General features: G+C 52.9%; 3 protein-coding genes across 3 annotated transcripts in view; 2 read left to right on the top strand and 1 right to left on the bottom strand.

Moving 5' to 3' along the window:
* Positions 1-1591: 1591 nt before the first annotated feature.
* On the top strand, positions 1592-8039 carry EAH_00011340 (hypothetical protein; the record flags this gene model as incomplete). Its single annotated transcript, XM_013394904.1, has 6 exons — positions 1592-2971; positions 3345-3827; positions 4085-4693; positions 4813-6076; positions 6323-6835; positions 7111-8039. The coding sequence occupies 6 exons, from the start codon at positions 1592-1594 to the stop codon at positions 8037-8039; spliced, it is 5178 nt and encodes a 1725-aa protein (XP_013250358.1).
* Positions 8040-9275: 1236 nt separating this feature from the next.
* Positions 9276-11075, bottom strand: EAH_00011330 (hypothetical protein, conserved; the record flags this gene model as incomplete). The annotated part of the gene is made up of 1 exon (XM_013394903.1): positions 9276-11075. One exon carries the CDS (start codon positions 11073-11075, stop codon positions 9276-9278), a length of 1800 nt encoding a protein of 599 aa, XP_013250357.1.
* A 1197-nt stretch (positions 11076-12272) lies between these two features.
* EAH_00011320 (DNA ligase, putative) overlaps positions 12273-12786 on the top strand; it is a gene marked incomplete at both ends in the record, with an annotated part of 11490 nt that continues 10976 nt past the window's right edge. The window contains one exon of the mRNA XM_013394902.1: positions 12273-12302. Coding sequence (XP_013250356.1) covers positions 12273-12302 — 30 coding nt within the window. The remainder of the gene's footprint in view (positions 12303-12786) is intronic.

Below are 12786 nucleotides of genomic sequence, written 5' to 3'. Positions count from 1 at the left end.
TATATTAGAGGCAATAGAAGGTACTGCGGGTTTGTCTGAATACATTATTATTTTTTAGGATGAGTATTGTTTATTATAATAATTGTAGTTATTATTAATTATTAATTATTAATTATTAATTATTAATTATTAATTATTAATTATTATTATTATTTATTACTGTTCTAAACCCCTATTATTATTTATTAGTTATAATTGTTAATTATTATTATTATTCTTTCTTATTACTATTATTACTATTGCTCTTATTTATTATTATTATTATTATTTAGTATTATTATTATTATTATTATTATTATTATTAGCAGTAAGAAGCCCTTGCTATCCCTGCTGTCTGTACACCTGAAGACTCTACTACCCCTGGTTGAGCTGTTTATTAAAAGTATTTAACTTCTTAGGGGCCCCTGCCTTAAAGACAAGATAGTGTTATAAGGGGGCCCCTTAATTGTGGGCCCCCTTATAAGTAGGGGCCCCCTATGAAGATTGAGGCCCCCTTATAAGTAGGGGCCCCCGTCTTAATAGGGGGCCCCTATCTTAATAGGGGGCCCCTAACTTAATAGGGGCCCCTGGGTTAATAGGGGCCCGTGGGTTAATAGGGGCCCCTATAACCTAGGGGCCCCTGTCTTAATAGGGGCCCCAGTATTAATAGGGGCCCCTATTATTATGAATATCGCTGAGACAATAGGAGGGCCCCTGACTTAATAGGGGCCCCTGTCTTAATAGGGGCACCTGTCTTATAAGGGGCCCCTGTCTTAATAGGGGCCCCAGTATTAATAAGGGCCCCTATTATAATTAGCCCTGGGGGGCCCCCGTCTGCTGCTGCTGCTGCTATGTTCTGCTGCAGCTGCTGCGGGGGGGGCCCCTGGGTGGCGCTAGCAAAAGGGGCCCCCTTATTTTTGCTTGTCTTAAGAAATAAAAACAAATAATTGTTTTAATTAATTTATTTTAATTCAATTTAATCTAAAGAGGGCCTCGGAGGGGGCCCCTCTAATGCTAGAGTGTTAGAGGGCCTCCTACAACCCTCAGCAACCTTAAGCCCCCCAGAAACACTATTCTGCTGCTGCTGCTGCTGCAGCGGGGCTGCTGCAGCAGCAGCAAGCTTCTTTCTGCTGCTGAAGTTTGTTTAATTAAAGCCTCTTTGTCCTTTTTGTGTCTCCTTTATGCATCAGGCGTCTAGGGGCTCCTGCTTGACGCTGCTGCTGCTGCAGCTGCAGTTGCTGCAGCAACACAACAGCAGCAGCAGCAGCTGCTGCTGCAGCAGTTGCTGCTTGGCGGTGCCACCATTAGTTCTTCCTTGTCTTTAACTCTTCTTAATTGTTTTTTGTTCATCGGCCCAGCAACCTGCTGCTGCAGCAGCAGCAGCATCCTGCAGCAGCAGCAACCTGCAGCAGCAGCAGCCGCAGTTGGTGGGTGAGCCGTTTTGCGAAGCGGCAGCAGGAGAAATAGCAGCAGCAGCAACAGCAGCAGCAGCAACTCTTGTTTCACTAAAGACACCTCTTTTAAACGCTGCAGCACCACCTGCAGCACGCCAGTTCCTCCCGGCCTAGGGTTTAGGGTTTAGGGTTTAGGGTTTAGGGTTTAGGGTTTACTGATGACGACCACCTCTGTGCGTTCCCCGGCTCATCCTCGAGCACCCTTGTCATATTTCCAGCAGCAGCAGCAGCCGCTGCAGCAGCCGCTGCAGCAGCAGCTGCAGCAGCAGCAGCAGCAGCTCTCCCTCTCCTCCTTAAAGCTGCAGACGGGGGTTTTAGGGGCCCCCCAACGTGCCGATCGCTTTGATAAACAGCTGCATGCATCTTCATTAGGGGCCCCTGGGGGGGCCCCTGAGGGGCCCCTCGGGTCTCTCTATGGGGGCCTCGCTGGTGTAGGCGCAGCAGCAGCAGCAGCAGCAGATCTCCCCGCAGCAGCGACGCACCCGAACGGCAGCAGCAGCAGCAGCAGCAATAACAACAGCAGCAGCCGCTTTGCTTCTTTGACAACAGGGGGAGGCGCCTCTTCTCATCCAGGCTCTGATGTATACGTCTCTCCTTTGGTGGGGACAGCAGCAACAACTGCAGCAGCAGCAGCAACAGCAGCAACAAATGCTGCAACGCGGCCACAGTGGTCTCACACTAGCGCTATTCTCAGCAGCACACAGCAGCAGCTGCAGCAGTTGGAGCAGCAGCAGCAGCAGCTGGAGCAGCAGCAGCAGCAGCTGCTGGCGGATTTTGACGATTCTTTCTCCACACACTCGCAGCAGCAGCAGCAACTGCAGCAGCAGCAGCAGCAGCAGCAGCTGGGTTCATCCTTATCAGCAGCAGCAGCAGATATAACGGATCTGCACAGCCAAACTGCACGCCGTCGTCGCCACCGCCGCAGCAGCAGAAATTCTTTAACAACCTCCTTCGAGCAGCAGCAACAACTACAGCAGCAGCAGCAGCAACTGCAGCAGCAGCAGCAGCAGTATTTGCATGGATTAGGTGCTTCTTCAAGTTCGTCTGGTATCCGTCGTCTGCATGCAGAGGACCCCCCCCAACTAAGGGGGCCCCTGGGGCCCCTGGGGGCCCCAGGGGCCCCCCTCCTAGACGCAGGGGGGGGGCCCCCAGGGGGCCCCCTGCTGCAGCTGCGAGGAGAGGGTACTGCAGCAGAAAGAGTTTTGTCAGTACAAAGATCGAGGGGCCCCCGGGGGCCCCCAGCAACCGAGAGGCTGCGCAGCAGCAGCGCGATCGGGCTTGGAAGCAGCGCAGCAGCAGATGTAATAGGGGGTAGCCTGCTGCAGCAGCAACTGCATTTGAGGGGCCCTAGTGCTGTTAATGCTGCTGCAGCAGACGCAGCAGCAGCAGTAACAGCAGCAACAGCAGCAATGACGGACCTCCATCGGACGACGCATCAGCAGCAAACCACAGGCAGCAGCAGCAGCAGCAGCAGCAGCAGCAGCGCCATGAGGAGCGCCTCCGCAGCCTTGAGAGAAAACAGTGTCTGCGTTTGCAGTGTACGTGCAGCTCAATTACAAATATAAATAAGTTGCATTTAAGATAGACAAGAAGAAATAGCAGCAGCAGCAGCAGCAGAGACACCCAAACAGAGACAGAGTTAGCAAACAAACAGACACACAACGATAGGGAGACTGCAGCAGCAGCAGCAGCAGCAGCAGCAGAAGCAGCAGCAGTAGCAGTAGCAGTAGCAACAGTAGCAGCAACAACAACACCAGCAACAGCAGTAGCAGTAGCAACAGCACCAGGAGTAATTGAAGAAGCAGCAGCAGCAGCAGCAGCCACAACAACATCCGCAGCAACACTACCACCAGCAACAGCAGCAGCAGCAGCAGCAGCAGCAACAGCAGCAGCAGGTGTGTGTGAATGCAGGCGGCATCATTTATGGCTAGGCAAAAGGCGCAGTATGAGCAGCTGCTGAAGAGACTAGAGACCGACAGACAGCAGCAGCAGCAGCAGCGACAGAAGCAGCACGCGAAGGAGATGCAGCTGCATCAGCAGCAGATGCAGCTGCAGCAGCAGCAACACGAACTACAGCAGCAGCAGCACGAAGTGCAGCAGAAGCAGCAAGAGTTGCTGCTAATAGAGAGAAAATTTAATGAGCAGCGGGACAGCATCGAGCAGGTGTTGCAGCAGCAACAGCAGCAGCTGCAGCAGCAGCAGCAGCAGCTGCAGCAGCAGCAGGAGTCCTTCTCTCGCAAGAAAGAAGCATGGTGTGCTGCTGCTGATGAACGGCGACAAGAAGCTCACAAGGCTCAAGAGCAGCTGAAGCAGCAGCAGCGAACTCTAGAAGAGAAGAAGAGAGATATAGACGCGAAGCAAATTAACCTCATTCACAAGCAGGAAGCTATCGATGTAAACACGCCCTCTTCTTCAGCTGCTACTGCTGCTGCTCACGCTGCTGCTGCTCATTCTGCTGCTGCTAATGCTAGTGCTGCTGCTGCTAATGATGCTGCTCCTGCTAGTGCTGCTGCTGCTAATTGTAATGATGCTGGTGGTGCTGCTGCTATTGCTGCTGCTGCTAATGCTGGTGCTTGCTGCTGCTGCTTCTAATGAGTGCTGCTGCTGCTAATGAGTGCTGCTGCTGCTGCTGCGGTGTCTGTACACCTCAGGCAGATCGGTATCAATTGAATGAAGAGAGACTGCAGCTGCAAGAGCAGCAGTTTTCTCTCGATTCGGCAATGCAGCAGCTGCGGACGGAGACACAGGAGCTAGAGCAGCAGCAGCAGCAGCAGCAACAGCAGCAGCAGCTGCTGCAGCAGCGAGAGCAGCAGCTCCTGCAGCGGGAAGCCGACCTGCAGCAGCAGGAAGCAGAGCTTAACAGCCTCCGCTCGCAGCTGCAGCAGCAGCAGGCTTCAATTGAGGCACATGAGGACAACCTGCAACGGCAGCAGCAGCAGCTGCAGCAGCAAGAAGCAGAGCAGCAACAGCAGCTGCTACTTCTGCAACAGCAAGAAGCAGAGCAGCAGCAGCAGCAGCGCCAACTCCAGCAGCAGGAGGCAGAGCTGCAGCAGCAGCAGCAGGAATTTCAAAGACACCAAGAAGCACAGCAGCAAGAACTGCAGCAGCAGTATGCGAATCTGGAGCAGCAGCAGCAGATGCTGCAGCAGGAACAGCAGCTGCTGCAGCAACAGCAGCAGCAGCTGCAGCAGCAGCAGGAAGACCTCAAGCGAAGGCAACAAGACCTAAGTCGCCGTCTAGAGGAGACAGCTGCTAGAGAGGTGAGTGCTTCTGCTTTGCTGCTGCTGCTGCTGCTGTTATGAACTCCTTGCTGCTGCTGTTGCTGCCCAAGATGATTGGTGGTGCTGCTGTTCTTTTTGCTGCTGCTGCTGCGCTGCAGAAGGAGGCAGAGGCAGCTAAGAGAGAGTGCAGCATTGAGCGGAAGCAGCTGCAGCAGCAGCGGGAAGAACTGCAGCAACAGCAGCGGAGGGCCGAGGACAAGGAGCAGCAGCTGCAGCAGCTACAGGAGGAGTTTGAGAAGCAGCAGCAGGAGCAGCAGCAGCAGCAGCAAGAGCAGCAGCAACAGCTAGAGGAGAGACGCGCGGCCCTTGAGAAGGAATATGCAGAGCGTCAAGAGCAGCTGCAGGAGGAGCAGCAGCAACAGCAGCTACAGCAGCAGCAGCAGCTGCTGCAGCAGCAACAGCAGCTGTACACGGAGCTGCAGGAAGAACGGGAGAACCTGCAGCAGCAGCTGGATAGCCAGCTGCTGCGTCTTCAAGAGCAGCAGCACACAGCAGCAAGAGAGAGGCAGGAGTTGCAGCAGCAGCGAGTGCAGCTGTCTCTGCAGCAGTCGGAGCTGCAGCAGCAGCAGCAAGACCTGCAGGCAGCATCAGCGCGGCTGCAGCAGGAGGAGCAGCAGCTAGAAGCAGCCAAGCGCTCTCTTGCTGCAGATCGAGCGGAGCTTGAGCAGCTGCAGCAGCAGGCTCAGGAGGAGCTGCAGCAAGGGCAGCAGCAGCAGCAAGAAGCGTACGAAGTGCTGCAGCAGCTGCAGCAGCGGGAGGAAGAGGTGAATAGCCAGCGGACGCAGCTGCAGCTGCTGCAGCAATCATTAGCAGCGGATAGAGAGGCCTTTACAAACGAGGCCCACCGTGCAGCAGAAGCAAGAAAGACAAGAGAGAGACAGCTGCAGCAAAGAGAAGAGCTGCTGCAGCGGCAGCAGGAGCAGCTACGCCAGGACAGAGCAGCAGTAGAGACACTGCAACGAATTACTTTGCTGCGAGCTGGAGAGACAGCTGGGAAGATGAAGCGCCTTCCTCTTACTGCAGATATTCCTCCTCTTGCTGCTCCTTCTGCTGCTGCTGATCCTGCTGCTGCTGCTGCTGCTGCTGCTGCTGCTGCGCCGCACTCGGGGGCCCCGCTCCTGCAGCCACGGGCAGCAACAGCAGCAGAAGCAAGCAGCAAAAATAACAAAACTATGCAGATACACTCCGCCAGGGGACCCGGAAGCAGCAGCAGCAGCAGCAGCAGCACACGCACTGGCTCGGTCGGAGGTAGCAGCAGTAGGCGCAGCAGCAGCGCAGAGGTCCGGGCGAGGCGAGCAGCAGCTGCAGCAGCAGGAGCAGCAGCAGGAGCAGCAGCAGCAAACTCTGCAGCACCAACTTCCGGTACGTCTCCACTTTTCTTTCAGCAGCAGCAGCAGCAGTAGCAGCAGCATATCGAAATAGCATGAATGCTTCTCATGCGCATACATACTTGCTGCTGCTCTTGCAGCTACTGTTGTTGCTGCAGCTGCTGTTGCTGTTGTTGCTGCAGCTGCTGTTGCTGTTGTTGCTGTCGCTGCTGCTGCCTTGGCTGCTTCCGGGAGCATTTCATTGCTGCTGTTTGTTTGCTGCTGTGGATTGCCTTTGCAGCTTCTGCTGCTGCTCAACAAAGAAGAGCAGCAGCAGCAACAACAACATCAGCAGCAGCAGCAGCAGCAAAGGGACATAGACCTATCTCAGGCAATGAAGGCAGCAGCTTAGGGATGCGTGCGCGAGTTATCCGCGCTGCTGCAGGGGGTGCAGCAGCAGCACCCGCAGCAGCAGCAGCAGCAGCAAACCATAGCAGTAGTAGCAGCAGCAGCAGCAGCAGCAGCGGGAACAGCAGCAGCAGCAGCAGCAGCAGCAGCAGCAGCAAACCCCCCTTCGTTCATCACTCTCCTTTTCTAGATGATTGGAACTTAGATGAGCTTGATGCTGCTACAGGCGCTCTGCGCGACTCAGGCCCAGGTACAGCAGCAGCAGCAGCAGCAGCAACAGCAGCAACAACAGCAGCAGCAACAGCAACAACAGCAGCAACAACAGCAGCAGCGGCCTTAGGGTCGCCTAGCTCTGCAGGATATGCTTCATTAGATGCTTCGCCCTCACGCTTTGCTTCAACTAACGGTACAGCTTTTAATCTTGCTGCTGCTGTTGCTGCTGCTCCTGCTGCTGCTGCTCCTGTTGTTGTTGCTGCTGCTGCAGCAACGCCCACAACAGCGGAAGCCTGCTGCTGCTTCTCTTTTTTGCTGCTGCAATGCTGCTGCCAGTCTCTTTCCTGCTGTGGATGCAACACAAGAAACACCTGCGTGTGTGTGCTGCTGCCGTTGCTGCTGCTGCTGCTGCTGCTGCTGCTGCTGCTGCAGGGGCGCCTGCTCGGGTGTCTGCGCTGGGGACTGCAGGGCAAAGTATTGGGGCCCCACACGGCTCAGTTAGCCTTTCACGACCTGCTGCTTCTTTGTTGCAGCAGCAGCAGCAGCAGCAGCAGCCGCTGTCGAGGCCACAGTCAAGCACCCTCTCCTTTATGCAGCGGCAGTCGCAGCAGCAGCAGCAGCATTTTGCTGAGGCGTCTTCAACTGCATCGCATGTCTCCTTACCGAGCAGCAGCAGAAACACTTCTCTCCCTGGTGTAGGAGACAGTCTGCTGCTGCGGCAGCAGCAGCAGCAGCAGCAACCCTCAGCAACAAATAGCAGAGGCCTTTCAGCTGTCTCCTCAACTGTGCGAGGCCTCTCCCGGCAGCAGGAAGGCAGCACCAGGCTGCAGCAACCCTCTGCTGCTGCAGCAGCAACAACAGCAGCAACAGCTCCGACTCTGCAGCAGCGACTCAGCGGGGGCACTTCACTGCGAAGAGCAGGTGAAGACAGCCACAACAGCAGCAGCAACAGCAGCAGCAGCAGCAGCAGCAGCAGCAGCGGGGTTGGTGGGGGGCTTGCGCCTCTTGCTGAAAGAAGAAGGCAGCAGCAGCAGCAGCTGCATCATTCTATCTGTCGCGAACCCCCGCAACTGAGCAACCCCCCGTCTACCCAACAGCAGCAGCAGCAGCAGCAGCAACAGCAGCAGGGCCTAAGCTCCTTTCGCAGTGCCGCGTTTGCTGCTGCTGGCGTGAGCAGCAGCAGCAGCAGCAGCAACAGCAGCAGCAGCAGCAGCAGCGGGGAAGCAGCAGCAGCAGGGCGTGCTTCTGGTTTGTCTGTTATATCTCACTTGTCTGCGTTTGAATACGCAGAAGCAAGAAAAGGGTTAAATGATTTTTTTGCTGCTAATTGTGCTGCAGCAGAGTTTGCTGCTGCTGCTGACTTTGAGGGCCTCGGGGCCTCAGGAAGAAAATCATAGAGGAGACAAAAACAACTTATTTATTTATTTATTTATTTATTTATTTTCTTTTATCTGCTTTGTCTCTCTTCTTGCTGTCGTAGTTGCTTCGCCTCGTGTGTTGCTCTCTGTCTGTCTCCGTTTCTGTCTCTTTTTGTCTTTGTCTCTGTTTGTCTCTGTCTCTCTATATGTGTCTCCTTCTCTATCTCTTTTTGTATCTGTCTCTCTCTTTGTCTGTCTCCCTGCCTCTCTCTCTTTGTCTCTGTCTGTCTTTGTCTCTGTCTGTCTTTCTCTCTGTCTCTCTTTGTCTCTCTCTTTGTCTCTGTCTGTCTTTCTCTCTGTCTCTCTTTGTCTCTGTCTCTTTTAGTCTTTTGTCTCTATCCTTGTCTCTGTCTGTCTCTCGTTCTCTTTGTCTCTGTCTGTCTCTCTTTGTCTCTATATCTCTTTGTCTCTGTCTGTCTCTGTCTCTCTTTGTCTCTGTCTCTCTCTTTGTCTCCGTCTGTCTCTCTTTGTCTCTGTCTCCCTTTGTCTCTGTCTCTCTTTGTCTCTGTCTCTCTTTGTCTCTATGTGTCTCTCTTTGTCTTTGTCTCCTTTTGTCTTTGTCTCCCTTTGTCTCTGTCTCTCTTTGTCTCTATATCTCTTTGTCTCTGTCTCTGTCTGTCTCTCTTTGTCTCTGTCTGTCTCTCTTTGTCTCCGTCTGTCTCTCTTTGTCTTTGTCTGTCTCTCTTTGTCTCTGTCTCCTTTTGTCTTTGTTTATTTCTCTTTTTTGTCTCTGTCTTTTTGTCTCTTTTTTTTGTCTCTTCTTTTTTGTTTTTGTCGCTGTTTGTCTCTCTTTGTCTTTTGTTTCTTTTGCTGTCTCCTTGCTGTCTCTCTTTTATCTCTTTACGTTTTATACTGGGGCTGCGACCCACGTAAAGGACAATTAGGGTTTAGGGTTTAGCGGCTAGGGTTTAGGGTTTATGTTCTAGGGTTTTAGGTCTATCGGCTAGGGTTTAGAGTCTAGGGTTTAAAGCATATCGGCTAGGGTTTAGGGTTTAGAGGCAAGGGTTCAGGGTTTATATACTAGGGTTTAGGGTTTAGAGGCTAGGGTTTAGGGTTTAGAGGCTAGGGTTTAGGGTTTAGAGGCTAGGGTTTAGGGCTATTCTTATGCTGCTGCAGCAGCGGCAAACATCTATTCCGCTGCTGCAGCAGCAGCAAAAAAAAATTAAACACCGGGTTTGCAGCAGCAGCAGCAGCAGCGGCAGCAACCCACAGCTATTAAATAAGCCCTTGCTGCTGCAGCAGCACTGCATCCATAGAAAGGAAAAGCTGCTGCAGCTCATCCACCGTCTTTGAAACGCTGCTGCTGCTGCTGCTGCTGCTGCTGCTGCTGCTAGGAAGTCGGTCCCTAAGGGGGGCTGCTGGTCCGTCATGCTGCAGCTCCTGCTGCTGCAGCTCCTGCTGCTGCAGCTCCTGCTGCTGCAGCTCCTGCTGCTGTTGCAGCTCTTGCTGCTGCAGAAGCTGCAGCTGGCGAGTCTCCCGGAGGCGCTGCAGCATTAAACCAACGATGTCCCTCCGGGGACTGTTGCTGCTGTTGTTGCTGCTGCTGCTGCTGCTGCTGCTGTTGCTGTCACGCAGAGACTGAAGGCGGCGAGCAGCTGCTGCAGCACAGGCTCGATCCATAAGCTGCAGCAGCAACTGAGGAGACAGAGCTGCAGCAGCAGCAGGAGACTTTTCCTTCAGCATGCGGCGAGCCTTCCGAAGCAGCAGCAAGTGCTGCTGCTGCTGCTGCTGTTGCTGCTGCAACTCTGGGGGCTCCAAAGGTAGAAGCTGCAGCACCTCTTCTACAGATAAGAATTTCTGCTGCTGCTGCAGGGCCTTTGCTGCTGCTTTGACGTCTGCTGCAGCTGGCAGGGGAGGCGCAGCTTCTACTGCAGCAAATGCAGGCAGCTGCAGCAAGGAGCTGCTGCTGCTATTGATTTGCTGCTGCTGCTGCTGCTGCTGCAGGCGTGCCTTGCTCTTCGCAACGAGTTCTTCTGCCTGAGCTGCTGCTGCAGCACGGGGGCCCCTTAGGGGCAGCAGCAGCAGCGCCTGCCGCGTAAGTGTCTCCAACCAAGTCTGCTGCAGCAGCAGCTGCGTTTGCTGCAGCAGAGAAGGCTCCTCCTCTAGGATGCGAGAAGCTGTTGCTTGCAGCAGCTGCTGCTCTTCAGGAGACAGCTGCTGCAGCTGCTGTTCTTCAGGAGACAGATGCTGCTGCGGCACATGCAACTGTTGCCGCTGCTGCTGCACCCTCTCCTCACGGGACGCCCCCCTGCGGCTGCTGTTGCAGTTGCTGTTGCTGCTGTTGCTGTTGCTGTTGCTGCTGCTGCTGTTGCTGCTGACCTGCTGCACTGGTGCGTCTGCGGTCTCGCTACTTTCGCCAGTTACCTCAAGTTCATCCTGCCTCTTTTGCTGCTGCTGCTGCTGCTGTTGTTGCTGCTGCTGCTGCTTCTGCTGCTGGGGAGCATGCAGCGCATGCAGGTATCGGCAGAGGCTGCGGTGCCTTGGATGTAGCTGCTGCGGCTGCAGCTGCAGCAGCGCAGCAACAAGGGGATTATCTGCTTGAAATACTTCAGGGGAAGCAGCAGCAGCAGCAGTAGCAGCAGCAGCAGCAGCTGCTGCTGCTGGTGGAGAAGCAGCAGCACCAACAGCAGTCGGATCTAGAGCCCTCTTGCTGCGGAGGTAATCTGCCTCTCGCAAAGGCAGCTTCCTCTCTTTCTTATCTGCCTCCGGCTGCTGCTGCTGCTGTTGTTTTTGCTGCTGCTGTTGCTGTTGCTGCTGCTGCTGCTTTTGCTGGTGCTGACCCGACGCGGTGCCTTGCCCTTTGAGAAGGACTTGCTGCAGCAGACAGAGCCGCAACACCTGCAGCCTCTCAGTAACCCGCTGTAGCCTCCCTCTGTCAACTTGTTGTTGTTGTTGCTGCTGCTGCTGCTGCTGCTGCTGCTGCTGTGCGTTCAGGCAGCTAGGGCTTCCGCTCTGGAGGGGGAGGGTCTTCTCTTGCTGCAGCTGTTTACAGCAAGGCTGCAGCAGATGTGGCATTGTATGTACCTCCTTGCTGCAGCAGCTGCTTCTTCTGTTGCAGCTGTTGCTGCTGTTGCTGCTGTTGCTGCAGCAGCAGCAGCTGCTGCGCCCTCTGCTGCTGTTTCTGCTTGTGTGCAGAGGAGCCTCAATAACAACAAACTTTTTTATTTTAAATATTACATTAAACAAACAGAACAACTATAAAGACACAAGAGCGATAAGCTCAGCTGCTGCTGCTGCTGCTGCTGCTGCTGCTGCTGCTGCTGCTAGGGGCCCCTGGGGGCCCCTGGGGCCCCTTGGGGCCTCTGGGGGCCCCTGGGGGCCCCCAGCTGATCGACTTGTTGTTATTAGGATATGTTTATCTATGGATTAAGATTCTGAAGAAAGGGTTTTTCTAGGGTTTACTCAACAGCAGCAGCAGCAGCTGCTGCTGCTGCTGCATCTCCGCCAGTGCTTGCTGCTGCCACTCACAGAGAGGCGCCTGAACTTCGTTAGGCCTTGCAACCGCTGCAGCAGCAACAGCAACAATAGCAGCAACAGCAACAGCAGCAGCAGCAGCAACAGCAAAATCAGCTCAGAGGGCGTTGGGAACAGCGCAATCTACCCGAAGTAGCAGTAGTTGCAGCAAAAGCTACAGCAGCAGTTACAGCAGCAGCTGCAGCAGCAGCAGCAACAACAGCCGGTTGAGGACAGATACCGCTTATTAAAACAATTTCTCTCTTTCTGTGCAGCAGGCTATAGGGGCAGCTAGCAGCGGGGGAGCAGCAGCGGCTGCAGCAGCAGCAGCAGCAGCCGCAGCAGCAACCATAGCAGTAGCTGCAGCAGCAGCAGCAGCAGCAGCAGGATGTGTGGGGCCCCACAGTTGATAACGGATGTAAATGTAATTCCTTTTGCTGAGGTCTGCGCCGTCATTAAACGGCTGGGCGACCCTCTCGCTACAAACGCAGACAAAATCGAGTACAGCTAGCCACAGCTAGCCACAGCTAGCCACAGCTAGCCACAGCTAGCCATAGCTAGCCTTATATAGCCTTATATAGCCACAGCTAGCTATATATAGCCGAAGCTAGCCATAGCTAGCCATAGCTGCATGCGTAGATAGCCATAGCTAGCCACAGCTATGGCTAGCAATGGCTAGCTATGGCTAGCAATGGCTAGCTACAGCTAGCCACAGCTAGCCATAGCTACATGCAGCTAGCCACGGCTAGCCACAGCGAGATGAAGCTACACGCAGCTAGATTATATGAAGTAAATTTTTTTGTTATAATTGTAGATTTGTATATTTATGTATTTATATAATTATTTATTTATTTAAGGATTTGTTTGTTTATTAATGTACACAGTTATATATCTATTTGTGCATTTGTTTGTTTAACAAATTGTTTATTTTGTTTAATTAATTAATTAATTAAATATCTATTTATTTACTTTGTTTTTAGTTCTGTCCCTGTCTTTGTATTCACTAATTAAATAATTAATTAATTAATTAATTAATTAATTTATTTATTTATTTATTTATTTATTTATTTATTTATTTATTTATTTATTTGTTTTTAGGTTTTGTTTGTCTTTCTTACGCCGCTTCTCTTCTTTCTGTGATTTGTTTCCACTCCTCCGCTTGCTGCTCCCTCACCGAGTAAATCCTTTAAAATATATATTTTAAGATTAAATAAATTAAACAAATTAAATAAATTAAATAAATTAAACAAATTAAATAAATTAAATAAATTAA

The sequence above is a fragment of the Eimeria acervulina genome, genomic scaffold (genome assembly GCF_000499425.1).
Source record: "Eimeria acervulina Houghton genomic scaffold, Eah_scaff60, whole genome shotgun sequence".
NCBI lineage: Eukaryota > Apicomplexa > Conoidasida > Eucoccidiorida > Eimeriidae > Eimeria > Eimeria acervulina.
The sequence above is the reverse complement of the archived record's forward strand: the minus strand, read 5'-3'. Positions and strand labels throughout refer to the sequence as shown.